Source organism: Temnothorax nylanderi, unplaced genomic scaffold, assembly GCF_030848795.1.
Source record: "Temnothorax nylanderi isolate EJ_2023f unplaced genomic scaffold, tnyl_v1.0 TNYL_tig0045_pilon, whole genome shotgun sequence".
Lineage (NCBI taxonomy): Eukaryota > Metazoa > Arthropoda > Insecta > Hymenoptera > Formicidae > Temnothorax > Temnothorax nylanderi.
In genome coordinates this window covers 286,856-309,126 of record NW_027249107.1, presented here as the reverse complement: position 1 = coordinate 309,126, position 22,271 = coordinate 286,856, and the positions used below count along the sequence as shown (strand labels likewise).

Sequence of the window (22,271 nt, the reverse complement as noted above, 5' to 3'; positions counted from 1 at the left end):
CCGATAACAGGTAATGATTAAGTAATATTTATTATATATTATCCACGTGTAATAATTTGTAAAAAACTGCAGCCAAAAAAAAATACGGCGTAATTTTCGAAAACTATTTATTATGCTCAACAGCCCACTTATAGAAATCTCTTGTCAATCCGAATGTAATATGGCTCGCATAATCGATTCTTTCGTTCTTCAAAAATTATTTCCAGAAATTTTATTAATATTTTTTATTTGAATGTTTATTAATTCTCGAGTAGAACTATATAGTTTTCCTGTTAAATTATATAGTTGAACATTGCATTTATCGAGAACGGATATCTGCTCGCATCTGTGTCATTGATGAATGGAACTGTACCTGAAAGAAGGCACTTTATTTGATATTATGTGTTTATTATTTATTGATTGAAAGCGTTACAATCACTCAATTTATTGAGCAAGTTCTAGATACAATATAAATACGTAAATATAATTCCTAACGACATGATAATTCTCGATTGTGATATCGTCAACACGTACGTCTTTTTCTTAGCTTTTCTTTTTTCACGGGAAATATTCTTTATTTCTCGTCGATATCGCTACTTGTAAGATTTATTTTTTTCTAGTCAACTTGAGTATACAAAATAGTTGATTATAAAAGTATAAATTTCTATAATAAATCTTTTAAAAACTGGATTAACAATTCAATAAACTGATAGTGATTTAGGTAATACTGTAAAACATTTATTATTTTCTAATAATAATACAACTCCGATTATTTCATATTTAATACCTTTTGGTTTCTAAGAAAATAATTTTTTACAATATTTTTTACATACTTTGAAATCTCCTTGCAGTGTTAGGGTGTGTTGCACAAATATGATAGATTTATATAATAATGTGATTATTTTTAAAATTCTTTTTTTCTTTCACTTTATTATTCACAATGTTTAGAAGCTAGAATAAACAACTAGTCAGGACTCAAACTGTTTCAATAAAAAAAGACTTGATATCTCATGGTCTTTGCAACCTAATCTTATAAATATTCCATCGCTTTTATTGTAGGTATAATATGAAACTTCTAGTACTATTAGAACGCAAAAATATATAAATTAACCGGATTTTGTACCTTTAGATTGTCTATGTTATTTGCATAATACCTATATTGCAAATCTATTGCACCTGTTTATGCCTTGGACTTTTATCATAAGATCTTTTAGATTTTAGATATTTAGATGTTGGCGAGCAAGAGCAATCGTTCGTTTCTTTTTTAGTCACCTTCTGTTTTTGCTCGCTCCTGCGCTACGTCACAGATAGATATCTCTGACATACAGGATATCGCAAAATCTGACCTCGTACTCTTTAACAACAAAAAACTTTTAATCGGAAATATCAAAATGGAGATTATTATTTACTAAAATTTCTTTTTTAGTCTCTACTATACAATTTTATAATTAAACTTGATATTGTTGCTATTCTTGTAGTGATACATTGATTCTGCGATACCGTGTATATTAACAATTACTAATAAATTATTAATAAATTGCAGCGATTACGACATTCTCGCATAAATAATTGTTTTTACTCGGATAGATGGACGATGCACGATGCACGATTACGTAAAACGTTACGTAAAGTGCAAGGTACAAAATAATATATTATAAAAAAGATAAAATAAGAATAGAATAATCAGCTATATTAAAATATATAAAAAAATTATCTAATATATTAATCTATATCGAGTTTTTTAAAACTACCCTCTATACCGAACAAATCGTTCACTGACTTGCTTTTGCCGATTCTCGACGCTTCATTAACGCGTCTATTTACCTCATCTAGCAGGAACCATTCGCGATAATCTTCGAGTTTTTTCACTTGAATTTCCGCTAATTCATGTACAGAGCCTGCTTTTCCCCCCATCTCGTTCGGCAGCGCGTCCACCGGAATATATTCGGAAAGGCTCTTAAACGATGAATGAAAATGTATCTGTGTATAAGAAAAGTAAATGAGATGATTTAGAAAAACTTTCCTGAGTACTAATTGTAAATAGGATATAGTAGCATTGAAATTAGTATAATTTTTTCGATTATAAAAATTTTAATATTACGGACAATTAGACACAAAAATTTCTACGTTTATCGGTGACGATCAAAAATTATATTTTGCATAATGAGGTTTGTTTAAGTCTATAGAAATACAATTAAAAATAATTATTTGTTCAGACATTACAAATCAGAATTATCAGAATTATTTGATTGCTGTGTCACCCACTATGTGACCGCGCGAATGAATATATTTCTTAAAAAACACCAATATTGCTGCTAAATAATTACAATTGAATTTAATTAATCGATTTGTGATATTTACTATGTCCATCAGCTCTTTTTTCATGAAAGGTTTCGCCGTGTTCATCAACAATTCCATGGCGGGTGGCGCGTTTATGACATGAATTCCTTTTAGACGTATCGGTGCCGCTTTTTGGATGTAGTACAACATTTTCTTCAATCCCAATGGACTCATTCGCGCGACATGACCAAATGATAGTTTACTAGCATCGACAATATAAGTATAACCGTTGTTCGTACCATCCGTCAGAAAATATATGTCGTGTAACATCGTGGAATATTTCGCGTTGTCATTGAAGATATAGTTAGAAGGATCGGGGTCCAGATATGTTCCATATATAATCTTGTAACCGTCTTTTGTTATTCCATTTAGGGGAAGTATAGCCCTTTTTAAGTCACAATTTATCTCAATTATTATTAATATATCAATATCTCTATAGATCAAAATATTAGCAAAATTACTCTGCATTATTCTTAAAAATCTACAATTAAATACTAGTATATCTATATATCTACATATTGTAGGATTTGCGTTATTTTATGTACAGATCTCAAAGTGTTAACATTTCAAATATTATAAAAATTAGCCGTTTTATACACGAACAAGTTATACCATTATTCACTCTATTATTCAATCACTAATATTCGTAAAATCGCTTACGTAACTTTGAAGGCTTGTCGTAGTTTCTTTTCCTCGAGCGGATCCCGATTGCAAAAAAATTCTGGTAAATGCGTCCTGGCTGTGTAGTACGTCTCGATTGTGTTTTTCGTTGGTTCCATTTGATAATAATTACTGTGAAGGAACAAGGCGAGAAAACTATCCTCAATTTTTGGCAAGTGCGGTTGTTTCTCGCACCACTCTCTCAGTGATTGTATATCGGATAGCTTCAGTTGAGGATTCTTCTTCATTTCTTCTTCTAATGTGATTCTTTTCATTATTGACCGTGCACGTTGAATTGCAGCTTAAAATGTACTTTATTGTATCTGAATAGAAAAATATCTGAGAAAAATCAATTCAGTTTTTACTGTTTTGAATTTGTTATATGGTCACAACGTGAGAAAAAAAATGTCGTAAAACTGGTTAGTTGGTGGTCAGAAATAAAGAAATTTTTGAAATAGACAACTCTGATAAAAAGTTTATTTCTGAATAACCACTAGTCTGAAACTAATGCATGCAAAGCGGGATTAGTAAATAGTATTATAGTTGTTTTATACTCCGTGTCAATCAAGCTTGGAATATTCTAGTTATTATTCCTTGATCAAGAATTAATTAAAAAGCCTCTCAGTAATTATAATTATAATTATAATATTAAATTCATTACTCCATACTTGACAACGGTATGAAAAGGACAACCCAAGTATAACGATTATATGCAGCCTTATATAGATTATCATGCCTGAATTGAATATGACTTATAAGTATTAACAAATTTGGTACTTAAGTCCTAGAGAGATTACCTTATTAAGGAACACCTCCTTTTCTTTCCTTCCGAATTTTCAATATGATATTTTCAAAGCTAGTAAAGCGAACCGTTCAGAGACTTAGCGAGCACTGCTAGAACCGGTTTTCTACTGCAGATATACGAGTTTAATTCGTATTATAAATCAGTTCTAATTAGAGTGGTGTGCATGCGGAAAATTATGCGTTGCGATACGTGTAACTTCTATGAGCATTATACGATCGCAACACACATGTATGCGCGTCAAGGTTTTACAATTAGTAGTGCTTATTTGTGGCTTAAGGAGTGATGAACATGCATGTGTACGTATAATAAATTATTATAATCTTTCAAGTAACTTAGTTACATAACAATAATTATGCATACAAATTGTGTATCACAAAATAATATAATTATTGAGATAATTTGACAATCGAATTATATTATACAAATCCTCTTTTGTGTTTACCTTTGTAAATATTGATATAATATAACTTATATAAATGGTAAAAAAATTATTGAACAAAAATATGATGCTTTGTAGTATTTGAAGAGAGGGAGAGAGAGAGAGAGAGAGAGAGAGAGAGAGAGAGGACACACCAAATATTATAAAAAAATTTTTTTGAAGAAATTTAAATTCAACTGATTAATCTAGCTCCAACTTTTTAAAGCTACCGTCTACACCGAATAGATTTTCCGCACTTTCGCATTTGCCAACTCGCAAAGATTCGTTCACTCGTCCATTAGCTTCGTCATACTGAAAGTAATCGCGAAATTCTTCCAGCAATTGGATATGCTTAGCTGCTATTTCTTCGATAGGTCCCGCTTTCCCACCGTACTCGTTTGGCAAAGCTTCGATAGGTAGATATTTCTTCACGGTTTCCATGTTTGAATGAAAATGCAGCTAAAGTAATAAATGTACATTCATATCTTATATTTTTTCCTTCTTAAAAAGAAGAGACTTAACATGTCATTGACTTACAAGATTCATCATTTCCTTCTTTATGAAGGGTTTTAACAAATTCAAAAACGTATCTACTATGGGCATAGCGTTCAGTACGTGTAAGGCCTTCAATCGAACCGGAGCAGCTTCTTGTATATAGAATAAAACTTTTTTTAATCCCATTAAATTCATAGCAGCGACATGGCTGAAAGACAGGCCAGCTGCATCAAGAATAACAACCAATCCCTCGCTGGTGCCATGCACCAGATTTTGCACCTCGCACGTCATAAGCAGATACTTAGTGCACTCGAAATGATGGAATTTATTCGGATTCGGATCCAGAAATCTGACAAGTGTCATGACGTATCCTTCTTTGGTTTTTTCCTCTAATGGCACAGCTGCTCTATTATCGAAAGAATACTTAATTTTTTCTTATATTTCCATATGATTTTTAATGATACTTGGTGATCTTAATAATTTGACAGGATCACTTACATGACAGAGAAGGCCTTTCGCAATTCTTTCCACGCGATTGGATCTCTATTACAGAACACTTCTGGCAAAAGCGTTCTTATGGTAAAAAAATTGTCTATCGTCTTCTTGGTCGGCTCTATGCGATAATAGTTACTGTGCAGAAACATAACAAGATACACCATCTCTATTCGTGGCAGATGAGGCTGCTTTTCCATCCAATCCTTTAACATTTGCAGATCTGACATCTTGAGTTCCGGATTTCGCTTGCACTCTTCTTCTATACTAACATATCGAGTCGGTAGTGCAGACATCGGTGCTCTGATCGACCTACAAATTTGTCCTCGTTTATAATTTTTTTTTTTTTTAGATACACTTGCGGGAAAGAGAAAAAGAATTATATGAAATCATGCAAAGAAACAAGAAAAAAATATAAATATACATATGTATATTGAGCGCAAACGTTAACTTTTAATTAATTAAAAATACGATCGATATGATACGCGTCTGCGGAAGTTGAAATGAGATTTTTAGTTAGAGAAAAAATTAGATCGTCAATCTACCTTGACCAGTTGTTCCTTAACTGGTTATTCACAGGTGGATCTGTCCTACAAATATTGGTAACACAGCACAGAATATCGCTGCTGCGCACGCGATAAGTCGATTACACACTGATTTCTAAAAGAGAATGTCCGAGAGTTTCGAGCGTTTCGAGCGTTCGACACGCCGAGAACGATTACTTTCATATTGCGCTCCACGAAAACTAAAATATTCCATCTGCGTAGTCACGATCGCGCGATAAAAAATATTAATTTCAAACAGCTATTTACAAGTTGGACATTAATAGCTAAATAACAAAAAAGAGATTGAGGCATAATTATATATAAAGAACGCACTATAATTGATTGTATGCTTGTAGATCTCATTTGTATTGCGTTACATAAATCTTATTGTTTTTAACACGTTCCATGTCACACCGTTTTTACGCGACTGTCCATTTAGACCGCGTGTACCACAACGATAATACATTATATGATAACTAAGTTACATTTCAAAATGTTAGAGACGGCTTAAATGGAGAACACAACATCAGTAGACGCGGCACGAAACGTATTAATTGAATTAATACTTTACATTATATTGTATGTTAACTCCTTTTATTCTTTTTTAACGTAACAGGTTGAAATAAATTGTAAGAAAATTGCATCTAGTGATTCTAAGAACTAACGTGACTGAATAAATCTATTATGCATGCTACGTACAAAAGTGCCTTACGTATATCTATAATAATTGCGTATTATATTAATTATGATCCATAATTATGAGAAACACAATCGAAATAAACCCACTTCTCGATTTTTCAAATAATATCGCACTTTACAGATTGCGTTGTAAGATTCTAGTGCCGTGATTAAAATGTCAAAGTTCAAGACTTTGAGTAAAAAATTTTGCTTATATGTATATTAGATTAAATTTATGAACATAATAGCAGAATGACATTACAATTTTACAGAATTACATCTCCGCCGGTTGTTGGTGTTAAAGCTATTTAATATTCCATTACAATACTTGGATCATACTTGGAATTACGATGTATTATTAACGTTTTAAATATTAGTTAATATGGACTATCACTTTTTTCTAGAGATCTTTTAACTTATATATTATATCGTGATTATCATAGATTGCATATTACGTTTTTTGGAACAATTTCTGTAATCTTCGAGACATATAAACCGCGTAAATCGTTTTTGCGAAATCAATTAATTAATTGCCAATGAATAAACTATAATTAAATTTTGGATAATCGTTATATTTGTATTATTGTTAATTCTATTGTTATAAGCATCAAATATTTACTTATTTCGTGCGATTCTCACACGTGAATATAAAAAATTGTATATTTATGAATCGATATAAATCGATATAAATATATTTTAAGCAATTTTATGTAGTTATACTTTCGACATAAATTAAACGAGTCAATCTATATCTAGTTTCTTGAAACTTCCCTCGACCCCGAACAAATCCATCGTCTTGCTTTTGCCTACTCTTAATGCTTCGTTTACACGACCCGTGACTTCATCTTGTAGAAACCATTCACGATGACCCTCTATCTTTTTTAATATCTCCTCCTGTTGTTCTTTCAACGGTTTAGCTTTTCCACCTAAACCTACATCGCAAGGGAATGCTTCCAGTGGCACAAACGTTGCCAGCGTGTCCTTCGTGGGATGAATATGTAACTGAAAATATATCGAAAATGTATTATTATACGTATGTGTATGTATATAAGACGTATTCGTTATTCATTACTATATTTAAAAAATTTAGGAATCAAATAATAATAATAATAATAATAATAATAATGTATGTTGAATCTATATCTTTTTAGAGAAAACATTATCATTATACTCACCGCGTACTGATCTTTTAACTCTTAATGTAAATTATTTTTGGTAAACAAGTTTCAAATAAAAATTGATTCGGAATTAAGTAAAAGACAAAATCTTTTTTATTTATTTACATGCGTGGAACTTTTTTACATTTAATGTAAAATATTTTTATTGTTCTTACCACCTCCATTAACTCTTTTTTCATAAACGGCTTCATCATCGACAAAATGATATCCATGACCGCGTTGGTGTTAACAAAGTGCAGACCTTTAAGTCTGATTGGTATAGCTTCTTGTAAATAATAAAGATATCTCTTAATCCCCATGGGACTAAGACGGCCAGCATGAGCGAAGGTAACACCTGCCATATCTATAATAATTATATGACCCTCGGCGGTCCCTTCGGTGTACAACCACAAGTCAACCACCATAGAAAAGTACTTCATGACGTCGTTATAAACAAAACGTGACGGTTCATAATCTATTAATCTCGAATAAACAAGTTTGTATCCTTCCTTCGTTCTCATTGACAGTGTCATCTGCGCCCTTTTTAAATAAATTTAATTATTTTACGCACAATTGGATTGAATTTTATTTTTATATCTTATAGATATCTTATAGATATTTAAGTTCGACAGCTCCTTTTTATCTTTTTACCTTTTATATTATTTATTATATTTATTATAATTTGAATTTTTACTTAAGAAATTTATGAATAAAAATGAAGATATATTCAAACATATGAAACCTTATGAGTATGACATGAAATACCTCAAAGTCTATTAACTGTCAGCATGCACTTGGATATATTGTTAAAATATTTATTACTTGAATACGTAAACAAATTTATAATACTCACACAACTTTGAATATCTCTCGCAATTGCTTTGTTCCAAGTGGATCCCTGGCGGAGAAAAATTCTGGCATGTGAGTCCTGGAAGTGTAATATTCTTCGATGGTGTTCTTAGCAGCCTCGATACGATAGTAATTACTGTGCAAGAACAATACATATTCAACGTCTAAAATTTTCGGAAGATGCGACTGTTTCATGGCCCAGTCTTTTAGAATTTGTATATCGGAATCTTTCAACTCAGGATTTTTCTTCTTTTCTTCCTCGTAGGAAATCCTCTTGACCAGCGACATAGTTGACACTTGTATTCACTTGTATATAACTTTCTATTAATATAAGAAATATTTTTAACGTTTATTAAAATTAAGCAGTAATTATCCAGATTAATTGAAATGTTATCACTTTTACATAAAGATGTAATTTATGTCCTAAACAAGTAATGAAAGAATTGTGAAATTATTAATATCACGTATATGCCGTAATTTAATATCGAGTACTCGCAAATCGTCGCGTCGCGTAAAAGAGTCACGGTCGGTCTCGCTCCGCGTGTACTTGGCGCGAGACACTACCGTGTCTCTTGATAAAAAGGATAAATGTCTTTAATTTTAAATATTTAATCCACGATATAGAAATTAGATTGGAGAATATTATAATATAAATAGATATTTTAGAATAATTATGTTAAAATAAGATAGAAAAAGTTACCTTTTACTCAGGCGTACAACTCTCATGCGAGAAATGACTTGCTTGATTAACACTCGACTGGAATATGACGCGATTATTACTCACCGACTCTTCAAGGAGCACTATGCGTGACCATACGAAGATTTGCATTTTATGCCACGAAGTTAGTATACGTGATACAGACAACAACTTAACATACAATTATATCTTCACTATAACTGAAATCACTATATAATTAAATTCTTGACAGACAGAAATTATGTTCTGATAACTTGCTATCGTTATGCATTAAGAGACATTTTTCTTGAACTTTGTTTGTCGTTGCTGCACATTGTACATTGTTATATAATTTTACCATTATGTTTTATACATAAAACAAATTGTCAACAATCGACATGCATATAGGATCGGGGTTCGCAATATCGTAAATAATTATTAACATACACCTGGGGTCTTTTTTGACCCCACGCACCTAAAAATGGCGATATTTTCTGTTTTTTTAAATATTTATTTCGCTTTCAACTCCTAGATATGCTTTTTTCATACTTAATTCATGCTACTAATTTTCAGCAATTTTCATTCTTAAACTGTTACAAAAATTTTTTTATTGTGAAAAATATAAGACTAGGGTCAATTTTGGGTTGTATGTAATAATGTATTTTTAATGTTTTGGTGTAATTTTACAAGCATTAACCCACCGTTTAGATATAATATCATGTAAAAACTTGCATTTCATTAATTCTATGCAAGTTGTAATATGAACATGCCGAAATACGTAATTTGTGTTTCACGTGTTCCAGCTTTACATCCAAAGATAATGATTCCGAGTAGTTATTTTTATGGGAATATTTATACTTCATGTTACTTTTGCTTTCAATAAAAATGTTTATACATTAAAAATCTTTTATTTATATGTCAAAATCTCTTTTTTTTTTTAATATAAAATAAGGAATTATAAAGTGGGGTCAAAAATGACTCCAGGTGGGTTATATGAAATTCTAAAGCTGGTGGGCAGCGAGGTTAAATCGATAACCGATTTAAATTTTGATGCTGATAAGCATATTCTTATTAAATCACTATCATTAGGCTATCAATAACATTCAATCTGGACCATAAGTGGTGATAAATTTATTTCATAATTTTGTTATAGCTCTCATTTAAATAACATAACTGCGATGTAAAATCTGATATGTATATGTATATATGTAACGACGTAAAAAAAAGTATAATTAGTTATATAAACGAGTCACGCGTAAACGTTATATAAGCGGTTGTTTCAAACGTCGTGCGTCGTGCGCGATATATTCGTTCCGATTAGTTTTGAGTTTCCCATGGCTTGGCGCTGCGATCGGCGTGTTGACGACTGACGAGAATGATGGGTTATGGGTGACCAGGGTGACGACCATATGACGACTGACGACCGTGACAGGAATCAGGATACCAGGATACCACATAACTGCGCGTAACCACACAGCACCGATATATCGGATTGACGGTTGACGGCATAAACCAGCATAAACGAAAGGGCATCGGCATTTCGCATTTGATTTGACGGCCGATGAGTCCATTTGCATTCATTTGTGTGAATTGAGTTGTGGAATACTTGCCAAGCATCATTTTCGTATGTTCGTTGTAAGGACGACAAGTATCAAATATTCGACAGTTGATGTACTATGAACCGACTGGATGATCCGCCGGGGCTCATGAAAGGCAGAAAACCATCTTTCATTGGAATGAACGGTACGTTCTTGTTCTTCGTTCTACGTTTAGCATCTCTCTATTCTAACCTATCTTTTCTCAATTATATACAGCTATCTTAGTCTTTAATACGTTGTGACTGAAATAAATTTCAAAAAAATCACTTGACATAAAATATTTTTGCTTTAACCTAACCTGTCTTTAACTTATTGAGCTATGTAACAACCAATTTTATCTTTTATCTAATTGCGTATTACGTTATGTCACTACAAAGTTAATCGACGAGCTTTTCTCTTAATATCATCTCGAAAGAAGAAGAAGAATACTGCAAAATTTATATTTCAGGAGCTCCAGAGACAGATGATCAACAGCGATTACGATTTCAGGTTGAGTTAGAATTTGTGCAATGCCTCGCCAATCCAAATTATTTGAATTGTAAGCAAGAATGATCCTTCTGCATTCTTTATTTATAATTAGCTTTAAAAGAAAAACTTGTTTTATTTATGATAAATATGATTCTAGTTTTGGCACAGCGTGGCTACTTCAAAGACACAACATTTATTAATTATCTCAAGTACCTGTTATACTGGAAAGAACCAGAATATGCAAAGTATTTAAAGTACCCCATGTGCTTGTACTTCCTGGATTTATTGCAGTACGAGCACTTTAGAAGAGAAGTTGTGAATTCTCAATGTACAAAGTTTATTGACGATCAGCAGATTCTACTATGGCAACATTATACAAGACGTCGAACAAGACTTCTGCAAACAGCTGCTGAGCAAACGCAACACACTAATTCTCAGAACAATGGTATCGCTCAACCCAAGGTTCCCTGAAATCGTACTTTCATATTTATTCTATATGTCTGAAGATAGAGTCTACATCTCGTATGATTTTTTCAATATGATAGTTTTTTATGGGAACCGATTGATTTAGGTTGTTGCTTGACTGTGATAACTCACAAATTTCCCCACATTTTTATCACATTTCATTAAATCATATTTCTTTCTTGTATAAATACAAATAAATTATTTATTTAAAAAATCAGGAAAATCAGAAAAAGAATATTTGAGTCGTTACAGTTTATTTTTCCCTGTTCAGTCTTATTACATTATAATTGTTATATCTGCATACCTAATAATGTAACATTTCTATAACGTGCACTGTAAACTCTCGGTAAGTGTTCGGTTCTTTAAATAATCAGCTGTATATCGAATCAGCTGTGCGAGAAAATTGTTAAGTGAAAATCAATTCCCTCGACAATGAGCTGGCGTTTATTAAATACTCAAAGATTTATGAGCGCTCTCGCTCTGTGCGTATTGCGATTGAATCTGTGACTGTTATTTTCTTGTAGTGCTTTATGCTTATCAAAATTGTTTTGCGAGTAAAAAGTTTGAGAATCTCCATACGCAACAATACCTTAAAATATAACAAAATATTTGTAATATATTACTATTTTTAGGTTCTTTTATTGTTGCATCTCTATATGTCATTTTTGTCGATATATTTGTTTTTTTCTGTGTCTGATAGATATCGACAAAATCAAGAAAAAAAGATTGTTCTTCTGGGTGAACGAGTTAGAAAAGAACAAGCGGATATCTCGAGTCTAGTTCGTATCAATGTCTCGTCCGGATGTGTCATGATAGGCGCTAATATTTTACATTGCTTTTCATGTCTATTACATATTACGAGTAAATATTTGACGCAGGCTGTGTTCCAAAATTCACTGCCAGTGCAGGAAATCCATAGTACAAGTAACGTATACTATAAATGTTCAGCGCTGGCAATTAATTTTGAAACACAGCCGCAATCGAGTATTTTGTGGACCATGGATCTCCATAACAATATGTACATACATAAAATTTTAAAAGTTATCTATCACATGTTTTTAAAACATGAATCTTGCCTCTGCCAAATTAATCTGAGTCTCTTCTTATTCTTGAACGAGAGTTTCATGTATATATATGCTATCTTTTTACGCTTAATATTAAAATAAAAATAAATATTTATTGTCATGAATATGATAATGTTATCTGATTCATGTTTCTATTTATACATATATGCAAACAACGTATAATATTTTATATAAATATATGTGATATTTGTTTTATTTGTAATATAGGTAAGCTTTTAAATATTTTATATCGGCGACTATGTGACGCTTCGTACGAATAAAACGGATTGAAGATGTCCATCAAAAAGTACGGTAATTTTAATATAAAGTCGTTTTATTTTATAAATTACTCTGTATTTTTATTCTCCGTGAAATTCACCAGAATTCCATTGCCGGCATCGACCCAGTCTTCTGAAAAGAGTTTCTCCCTTAGAATTTGTCTCTCTGTCAAATCCTCTTCCTTCACGTCATTTTCTATATTGACACCATCACTCTTGCAATTATTGTTGCCGATTACATTCTCCACATCTACCACTTGGTCTGGTAAAATTTTATTCAGTGTCTCTGGTAAAATCAGCGCCAACACGCCGGAGAAGAGGCACAGCATTCCAACGACTAGTAACGGTATCGGAAGTGATACATGTTGCTTCTAATAAATTAAAAAAACAAAATTATTTTGCATTTCTAATGATTGTGCATCGATTAGCTGATTTTGCAATTGGCAAATTTTGATTCGTCAGAAATAGCACAAATTAAAAGGTAGCGCATTCTAGAAGAAAAAAACTAGATAATAGATAGATATAAATATAAATATTGTAAATAGAAAATATCTCGAATGATAGAACTGATAAAAATGAGTAACGTACCAATAAAAGTAAATGCGGTATACTTAGACTGCCGATTTTTGCGAACACCACGCATAAGCCTAAGCAGCTACCTCGTATCACTGTTGGGAATATTTCAATGGTATACAAGTAGGCGATTGAAAGGGTACTCGTGATAGTCACTCTGCCAAACAGCAACATTATCGTTTTTGCGAGATCTGAAACGAAAACCTTACATGTGCCAAAAACATCTGCAATACTCTATGGAAAATTGAGTAAAATCTTGTGACTGATAAATGTGCTGCACTAGAGGAAGCTATATCTTCTTTGTCTCGTAATATGTACCGGCCCATGGTGCAGTGGCGGTGGTTAAAATGAAGAAAGCCGCAATTAAAATACAAACAACGCCATTGAGAGATTGGTATGTGCACATTGGCAGCCGTCTACCATATCTAGATAATACAAAGTACACAAATGTATACGTCGCCATTTCGAGAGCTGCGCCCAGGGCGAACGTGATGTGCCTGTTAACTGGAAAACTTGGCGCCAGATCATCAAGTATGCTGCACGCTATTGTAGACGTCCACCTTAAATGACATCGTAGAATTGAAATTTTAAAAATATTTAAAGCATTATTATATTATATAGCGTCTAAGGAAAAAGTAAATGGAGATGTCAAAAAAAGGAGTAAAAAAATTACTTTTTAAAATATTTTACCATTGACAAATCATTATAGCACCGTATTTTCTTAATATCGACGATTCGATTGCATTCTTGAATGTCGAGCTTATCTTGTTTGAGGTCTGTTTCTTAATGCTATTTCTCGTTTTCTCTTCATTTTCATTTGTTTTTTCTTTCTTTATTCTACGCAACACTACCTCCTCTGCGCCTTTCAGGGAAATCCCTTGATCGCCTTCCGATTGTGTGATTATCTTTGCGTTTCGATCGCACTTGGAACTCGAAGGCAAATGTCTCTTGTCAAAATCTTCCGCTGAACTTGGCGTCTCTCGGCGTAATTCCACGTTGGAAAATTTGTTTTCCGACTCGTTCGAATTGGCTTCTAAAGTTCTCTCTAAAATAAATTTCTTAGTATTGAATATTGTCGAGAAAATGTATAATACGAAGTCTCTCTAGTGTCTCTAAATTAAAAAGAAATTAATATTTATATGGTATACATTTCTCTGTCATATTCTATATAAATTTGTACGTATTTTAAAATGTGTTCATTATTTATACCTATAATTTTTCGTTCATTTAATTCCGACTCGTTCAACAAATTCGTAGCTTCTTCTCGCTGTTTTTCGTCAGCCCTCGCTTTCTCAAGTTCGACGCTGGTGACTCGCGACTTCCTCTCTGGTTTCATCGGCGTTGTGTTACTTTTCACGCATGCTTCTTGCACAAGAATATCCTTCTTTCGCAACCCAATGCAGCAGCTGTTATATATGGCGATTCTTTCAAGCGCCATATCGGCCTCTGTTGATTTTCCCCTAGCCAGTAGCCATCTCGGCGATTCCGGTATAATCCTGTTTTACACGATATAATATGAGAAGAGGTTCTTTTTATATTTATTTAATGTCACTGATTTCATAAATATAATACTTGAGAGATTTTCAAATTGTGAGACGTTTTTTTAAGATATCTTGAAGATTTTTGTACTTTTGTGTCGGTTGAACTATTTTTTTTTCTTTTATAGATGTTTTTTCTTTTTCTTCCGTCCTTTTCTTTTCCTTACCAAATATACAGCACAGTGATCGCGGTAGGTACAGAAACAGCCAACTGCAAAATTCGCCAATCTGGTATCACGTAGCTGAGTACTGCGAGCAGTACGAGACCGATCGACCAGGAAATCTGCATAATCAATGCAACGAGAGTGCGAGATCGCGCTGGGAATAGTTCCAGGGAGAGAATATATGTGGAATTCTGCAAGCCTTGAACAAATACCCCTTGAAGACCACGTAGCGCCAAAAATGCAGGATAGCTCTAAAGTTGCAAATTTTATCCTCCTTTAATATCTCTGAATTTTAATTGTTACACACATTAGAACAAGCAACTTTGCGTATTTTGCTTATTTTCTTTCGCTCAAATATTACACACAATATCGAATCGCGATAAATGAAAAGAATTAATAGAGAACTATCGATCGTAAATTTTATATTACGAAAAATCGAATGCGATAACAATCTAAGCCACTTTTTGAAGAATTTAAGAAAATTAATGTTAATTTTCCAAATCAATTTTCTCGTCTTTCTAAAAATATAATGATTGAGCTCTCAATCTATCGAATACTCTCTCTAATATTGTGATGGAAAATTTGGTTACCTGCACAATGTAGAGTGCAACCGCCATCGTGCCTTGCGCGTAAAGACATATCGCTTGGATCGGAAGTCTGCCAATACGATCAGTTAGGAGTCCAGTGATCCACGCGCCCAGAAGTACTCCCGTATAATAAACGGTCGGCCCAAGAAAAGATAAGTATCGTTTCTCGCATACTAAACCCCATTCGGTGACTACGCTGTTCTCCGTAAACTCTGTCACGAAGCGATATTTGCCGGAACAGGATGTAAGCACTGGCACTTCCGGCGACGCAGAAGTTAAATTGGCAACGATCGAGGAATTTGCTGCGATTTGACAGCCAAAGCTTTTATTCGTTGAATCTTTCGTCTAGAATAACAGTTTGTTTATTATATCAAATTATTGCATTCTACAGAGAGCGAGAGAGAGAGAGAGAGAGAGAGAGAGAGAGAGAGAGAGAGAGAGAGAGAGAGAGAGAGTCTTTTTAAACAATCTTTTTCTTAATAATTTATGTTTAGGTATCAAATAAATATATATAATAATCGAGAACAAAATATAAATTTTAAATTGATTAAAAATGTTTGCTAAATATAATTTAATTTTATATAATTTTTTCTTCTTTATACTTAATATTTCTTATTTTTATGTTTCTAAAAAATATAATTTATATGAAATATAAGGTGTTAATATTTTTATATTTATTATTTAATACTCTTTAAATTAATTAAACGGTTCAAATTAACGTTCTATCTTTAGATTTAATTCATATGTATATATGTATATTTCACGTCACTGAATTAAAATAATAACTTAGTCTCATAAAATATCACGTCAAAATACAAATTTCTGCGATTTTTTTAGCTCCTTTCATACTCTTACCTGACAATAAAATTTTGGCGTGTAGTTATGAAAAACCGGCAATGCGTGACTCATGGCGACGATGACATAGTTTATTCCGAGTAGCAGCACTAACACCATTTGAAAGCAGCCCACTTTAGCTTCCTCCGCATTCATCGTGAGCAACGATCTCTCCACATCAACCCCTGATAACCCAATCGACCGAAACTGTGTCCGTCAAAAGTGCGACACGCACCGCAGTTTAAAATCTCGCGTATAATCACATTTATTTATTCCTTTACAAAATTGGAACAAGCAATTTTAAAAGAAAAGGAACTTGGCCAAACATCTCTCCATTTGAAGCGAATGTTCATTCTATTTGTGACACATTGGGGAAAAGCTTAAATATTTTTTATAATATACAACATGTAAAATTAAGTAAATTAGTTTATGTCAGGAAAATAATTTCAGAATTATTACTTGATTTATGAACAATTTGAGAGAGTGAAGCAATTTAAGAAATCGTTTGTTTATAGTTTATATAAAACGGAGCGCCGAACGCGGAATACGACGCGAGGTTCAAACAAAGTGTCATGCACGAAGGTAAAGCATGCACTGACAGAGAGAGGATCGGCCAGGAGTTGTCTCTCTTGCAGGACGCGAGGCGTAAAGGAGGAAACTGAATGGCTATGGCGGGTGAATCAGAGGAGGACGATGGTACGGCCTATTGTTCCAATACCTGACGATATGTACTACATCGGCATGCGGTATGTATACGAGCAAACGATCTTCTGCCAATAAATAACGATCAATATTTCGCGGTTGACGCGTAACCATCACTACTGGCGAATTGTGCCTTTAATCATCTCTGCCACTGTACTATTATAAATTGTATCTGACGCAAAATGCGAATAACAAAATAGAGAGAAAGAGAGAGAGAGAGAGAGAGAGAGAGAGAGAGAGAGAGAGAGAGAGAGAGAGAGAGAGAGAGAGAGAGAGAGAGAGAGAGGGAGGAAGAGAAAGAAAGAAAACGAGACGATAACGGATTACCGATTTTTCAATTTCCAAGCTGTGAGCCAGATGGAAGACATCAGATCTAATAACGCGTTCGCGATAATTGCGAATGATTGCGCGGTGAATCTCGACTCGCCGATTACGCGGTCAATTGAAATTGAAGACTCAACGTAAAAATGATTGTAAGCGCACACGTGCTAACAATATGAATTTCAGCACGAACCAGTTTCTCAAATGATAGTTATTCTCGTGGAATGTGTGTGGAAAATATGCTTTAATTCCGCATGTATTCCTGCACCATGTAAATATATAAGTATAAGTATACCTATATACTCTGAGCTGTTGCTCGAGTCAGATAATGTCCCAGCTGGGTCTATGAACTCCGCAAACGCTTTACCGCCGTTTATATATGTATTACGTACGTATATAGCGTATGCTCCTGTCATATACAATAGCAGAAAGACACCGCGGTCGATATTGACTTTCATTGTTTCGTCGAAGTTACGTTTATTGATATACCATAATTACATATTAAGTGTCCGCTACGATCTGTGCGATTACCTTATTTTCTACGACGTTTCTTCGGAACGGAATAATTTTGATTTAATGTATCTTTTTTAACAACCATTTATTTCGAAAGGTAATCACGTGGAAAGATGAAAATAAAACATCCCATATAAACGTAATGTATAAAATATATAAACATTATATATATATATAAACATTATATATATATATATATATATATATATATATATATATATATACAATAAAATTCCATATTGTGTTCCTTGTACTCTAAGATAGTAGCAAAAAGCGCGAACCAACGAGGCCTCGTGAATGTCTAATGGCTACCCGTTACAATAGCTATGTATTTCAGCAAATAACTTATTGTTAGAAGGCGTGTCATACTTATATATTGTTAGCGGCATTATCTTGATCGTAACAAGGCGTAAAAGTTACTGCGGCACGACAATGACTTATACGCGACCGAGGTGTTTCCTTCGTTTCTGGAACTGTTTGCGTATGCCAAGCTCGTTACGTCCGGTCCCGCTCGCATCCTGTCTTTCATCGGCCACTTCGGTAGTTTGTCGCCAAGACAGATCGACGATCGAATCTCATTGTCAAGGAATTATCCTATCTCTCTCTTTCTTTGTCATCGCCATCGTCATCGTTGTTGTCGTCTTTCAATTTTAGGCATTGATCGAACGTCACAACCGGTATCATCATTTACGGACGTTATATTACGGAGCTTTTTTATTTTCATTCAATTGTTGATGAATGCATAATCGCTTATCAATTATACGCGCAAAATTCTGTCGGTCCAAAAACGATTAAGTAGTTTCGCTATATCGATTGAAAATAAAAACTGATAAGAATCTTTTGTCATTATAATAAAATTTTACCATCCGCGATAGTACACGTGATACTTATTAACATATTACTTTTCATTATAATTAATTTAGTAACGAGAAGATTACAATTTCTTTTCAGCGGCCCTTCATTGTAGTTATTTCAATAAACCCGCGACATTGTATTGTTTATAGAAACTTGTTTATATCTTATCTTTTTTCCGATTATAATGCAAATCTTTAATAATCACCGCATTGGTAGTGAGTGGTTAGAAGAAAAAGAAAAAGAAACTAAAGTGAATTCACTAAAGTTATTAGAGTGTTGCTAATAATAGACATATGTCTCAAACTCAAATCGTGTTTTTTTTTTCTTTTTTTTCCAAGACTAGATATCTAAAAGATAAAGTCGCGAAAACGATGATTAGCGGCGCGTTTTATTACGATGTGCAAAAAAATTTCGTAACACATCGCGTAATATACGGCACGAATGGATGATGCGCCAGTTAACGATCCGTGCCAGATTTCATCGGCGCTTACGATTCAGGCTAATTTCTCGTGCGTTTTCTAGCAGCATCGAGGAGCATACAGCTCCTCGGGATCTATTGCGCATCATTTTCCCGCGTATTAGGAAGCAGGCCAACAGTACAGAGTGGATAATAATCTTATTCTTATATAAGAAGAAGAAATAAGTCGCGAAAATAATAGAAGAATACATAAATGGAGAACTCGAGCAAACACCATCACGTAAATGTTCATACTTGATATAATAAATTAATTTAATACAGTATTAAAATATCTACAAAATTAATAAATTAATAATAAATCGACAAGAAAATGTTGTATTTTAGTTTTTAGTTTTTATCTCATATCCACGTTCTATCTTAAATATATCTAGTTTTGTGGACCCACGTTCTCCAAATCTCGCTATCTACTACGCTCTCCATGATTACGCTAAAAATATTTTCCTCAGTTCACGTTATATTTACATTAGATGATAAACTTTCTCAGTTCTAGCTAAAAAAAAGCAATCAAATTTTACTACCTACGGTTTTTGTTTGCGTAAATAATCTTTAGATCTCGTCAAAAATAAAAAATAAAAAAAATGTCAGTTAAGTACCAATAATATTGGTACAATATTTCCTAAGATTTCGCTAAACAACCTAGCTGATAAAATTTCGCCATGATTGCACTGGATAATGGTATAATTGGTATTTGTTCAGATCTAGCGTGAAAATGCGTGATGTAGCGATAAACGCGCATGTCGGACATCGCGATGTGACGCGACGCGACGTGAAGCGAAGCGAAGCGTCCGATGACTGGCGAGAGTGGCGAACTGGCGAGCAACCTTATGGCGCAAGACGCACGCGAAGCGCGAAGCCGAGCCGAGACTGGCCTGGATGCCTTTTTTTTCGTGGTGTACCGTTATCGTAGAATAACTTAGGTTCTGCGATAGTCGGTGGCGGTTGGTGGCGGTGGCGGTGGCGGTGGCGGTGGCGGTGGCGGTGGGCATATCGACGACGCGTCGATTTCGCTTAGCCGGTTGATCGGGGGAGCGGGTCAACGTTTCGATTATACCACGCTTCTCTTCTCTTCTCTTCTCTTCTTTTCTCGAGACCGCGCGTCGCGTCGTGGTGGAAAAAGGCCGACTCTCGCGGAGACTGGCCGTTCATTCGATTTTCCCCATCCTCAGTTCTGTTCGGCGAACGTTGCGCGATAGATCGTTGGTCGCGCGAATGCCTCGCTCGTATACAAATACCGCGACGTCGTTTTCCTGGATAAACGCCGATCGCCATCGAGCTATCCTCCCGTCGCCGGCCGGCTCCCTTGTCGCCGGAAGTCATTATCGCGCGCACCAACAAACGCAGCTGCGCAGCTATGAGAGCCCGAATAGTTTTGTTTGGAGTTTTGCTCGTTTGCACGAGCGTGAGTACAAATTTTCGCTAACTTTATTTTGTTTCTTTCTTTCTTTCAACGATTCGATTAGCAGTCTTTGAGTCGTCATCGGGTCGCCATCGGGCGTCATCAGTGATACTTAATATGTTGAAATTATCATTGTTATTATCATTTTACAATGTTTAGTGTTTACGATCGACACGTAACGATCTCGTAAGTCGTAAATAAATCTGGTTTGACCAGTCGATATCGGATTTCGAGTCGTCTTACTTTATTTTCTCCTCTTTTTCGAGATTCTCTCTTCTCTTTAATTGCTCTTTGATATTTGATCAATATTTCAAAAATTATTTTGTAATTCGTAGATTCGGTATGCAGATAGCAGGTCGAAGAAAACGACGCAGCTATCATTGCAGAGCAAAGAGACAAACGTGGTAAATTTTATGCGACTGCTGGTGATGAGATTGGTCTTTGGGGTAGCTTCGGCAATGGGGCTGGGTGAAAATCTCTCGGGTGTCCTTGGCGGAATTTTCGTGCCTCCTGGAGCCGAAGAGTACAATGAGGATTACGGAGACGATGACTCGATCGTACCTGATATTTTCTGAATTAGATATCTTTCAGCCTGATCGCGCTGATCCGCTGATCCTCAACGGTGGTCGACGGCAACGATCGCGTTTCGGGAATTATGTCGATATAAAAGACATGCTTAATTCTAAATAATTATTGCAACTAAATCGTCCAAATTATGGAGAAATTATAATATTTTTTTATTAATTCTGTCTGAATTAACAAAATTCAGGAAATCTGTATTTTAATTTGTTTGTTATATGAAAAGCTATTCTATTCTCTGATTCTATTTTATTGCTATTAATAAGATTCACGTTGAATGTTATTTGAATAAGTTTTATATACGGAGTATATGAAAATTGGAAAAGATAATACATAAACAAATATATACGTATATAGTGGCTTAATATGAATCTCTCTTGTACAAAAAAGTACGAATGAGAAAATATGACTTATCGATCGACCCTGTTGCGGAAATTGTAAAAAACCCTGTTGCGTCTTAGATCCTTCGTTAATAATTACTTGGTTAATAATGTTGAATATTCAAAAATTCATGAATCAGAGAATTTTGCTTGTGATACGATTACCGGATTATGATTCAGTCGCGAGCGATCTGTTGGTCTTGCGCGAGAGGCTTTTTAAGTGATTTTGTGTACCGTTATCCGTCGTAATTTCGGTAGATCTAATAGATGTGCACCGTCTATGGGTGAAAATATGAGTAGCAAATCGCTTGTTTCCGCTTTCCGTTTATCTCGTATCAAGTGAATGTAACCATCAATTCCAACGGTTCTGGTCCAGTGAAATTA

General features: G+C 34.1%; 5 protein-coding genes across 11 annotated transcripts; 1 reads left to right on the top strand and 4 right to left on the bottom strand.

Annotated features, from left to right (window-relative positions):
* Positions 1–196: 196 nt before the first annotated feature.
* Positions 197–3,946, bottom strand: LOC139771865 (alpha-tocopherol transfer protein-like). 5 transcript variants are annotated; one of them, XM_071705000.1, is made up of 5 exons: positions 3,777–3,946; positions 2,980–3,302; positions 2,341–2,752; positions 1,804–1,959; positions 197–352 (listed from the first exon to the last, which is right to left on the bottom strand). In XM_071705000.1, exons 2-5 carry the CDS (start codon positions 3,252–3,254, stop codon positions 299–301), a joined length of 897 nt encoding a protein of 298 aa, XP_071561101.1. In that variant the 5' UTR covers positions 3,255–3,302; positions 3,777–3,946; the 3' UTR covers positions 197–298. The 5 variants fall into 5 exon arrangements, with proteins under 5 accessions (XP_071561101.1, XP_071561098.1, XP_071561097.1 ...); XM_071704997.1 differs by lacking the exon at positions 197–352 and adding an exon at positions 367–1,333; XM_071704996.1 differs by lacking the exon at positions 197–352 and having other exon boundaries at positions 367–1,959; positions 2,980–3,318.
* A 135-nt stretch (positions 3,947–4,081) lies between these two features.
* Positions 4,082–5,924, bottom strand: LOC139771866 (alpha-tocopherol transfer protein-like). Its single transcript, XM_071705001.1, has 4 exons — positions 5,735–5,924; positions 5,196–5,501; positions 4,740–5,103; positions 4,082–4,661 (listed from the first exon to the last, which is right to left on the bottom strand). Exons 2-4 carry the CDS (start codon positions 5,483–5,485, stop codon positions 4,404–4,406), a joined length of 912 nt encoding a protein of 303 aa, XP_071561102.1. The 5' UTR covers positions 5,486–5,501; positions 5,735–5,924; the 3' UTR covers positions 4,082–4,403.
* A 148-nt stretch (positions 5,925–6,072) lies between these two features.
* LOC139771867 (alpha-tocopherol transfer protein-like) lies at positions 6,073–9,258 on the bottom strand. The gene is made up of 4 exons (XM_071705002.1): positions 9,119–9,258; positions 8,423–8,739; positions 7,746–8,109; positions 6,073–7,414 (listed from the first exon to the last, which is right to left on the bottom strand). The coding sequence occupies exons 2-4, from the start codon at positions 8,704–8,706 to the stop codon at positions 7,154–7,156; spliced, it is 909 nt and encodes a 302-aa protein (XP_071561103.1). The 5' UTR covers positions 8,707–8,739; positions 9,119–9,258; the 3' UTR covers positions 6,073–7,153.
* Positions 9,259–10,444: 1,186 nt separating this feature from the next.
* On the top strand, positions 10,445–11,860 carry LOC139771863 (mediator of RNA polymerase II transcription subunit 31-like). Its single transcript, XM_071704994.1, has 3 exons — positions 10,445–10,837; positions 11,141–11,230; positions 11,318–11,860. Exons 1-3 carry the CDS (start codon positions 10,771–10,773, stop codon positions 11,629–11,631), a joined length of 471 nt encoding a protein of 156 aa, XP_071561095.1. The 5' UTR covers positions 10,445–10,770; the 3' UTR covers positions 11,632–11,860.
* Positions 11,861–12,989: 1,129 nt separating this feature from the next.
* On the bottom strand, positions 12,990–20,400 carry LOC139771857 (organic cation transporter protein-like). 3 transcript variants are annotated; one of them, XM_071704983.1, is made up of 10 exons: positions 18,569–20,400; positions 17,982–18,095; positions 16,685–16,870; positions 15,833–16,174; positions 15,246–15,493; positions 14,750–15,036; positions 14,231–14,585; positions 13,859–14,100; positions 13,556–13,731; positions 12,990–13,338 (listed from the first exon to the last, which is right to left on the bottom strand). In XM_071704983.1, exons 3-10 carry the CDS (start codon positions 16,817–16,819, stop codon positions 13,036–13,038), a joined length of 2,088 nt encoding a protein of 695 aa, XP_071561084.1. In that variant the 5' UTR covers positions 16,820–16,870; positions 17,982–18,095; positions 18,569–20,400; the 3' UTR covers positions 12,990–13,035. The 3 variants fall into 3 exon arrangements, with proteins under 3 accessions (XP_071561084.1, XP_071561085.1, XP_071561083.1); XM_071704984.1 differs by lacking the exon at positions 18,569–20,400 and having other exon boundaries at positions 17,982–18,366; XM_071704982.1 differs by lacking the exons at positions 17,982–18,095; positions 18,569–20,400 and having other exon boundaries at positions 16,685–17,602.
* Between the last annotated feature and the right edge of the window lie 1,871 nt (positions 20,401–22,271).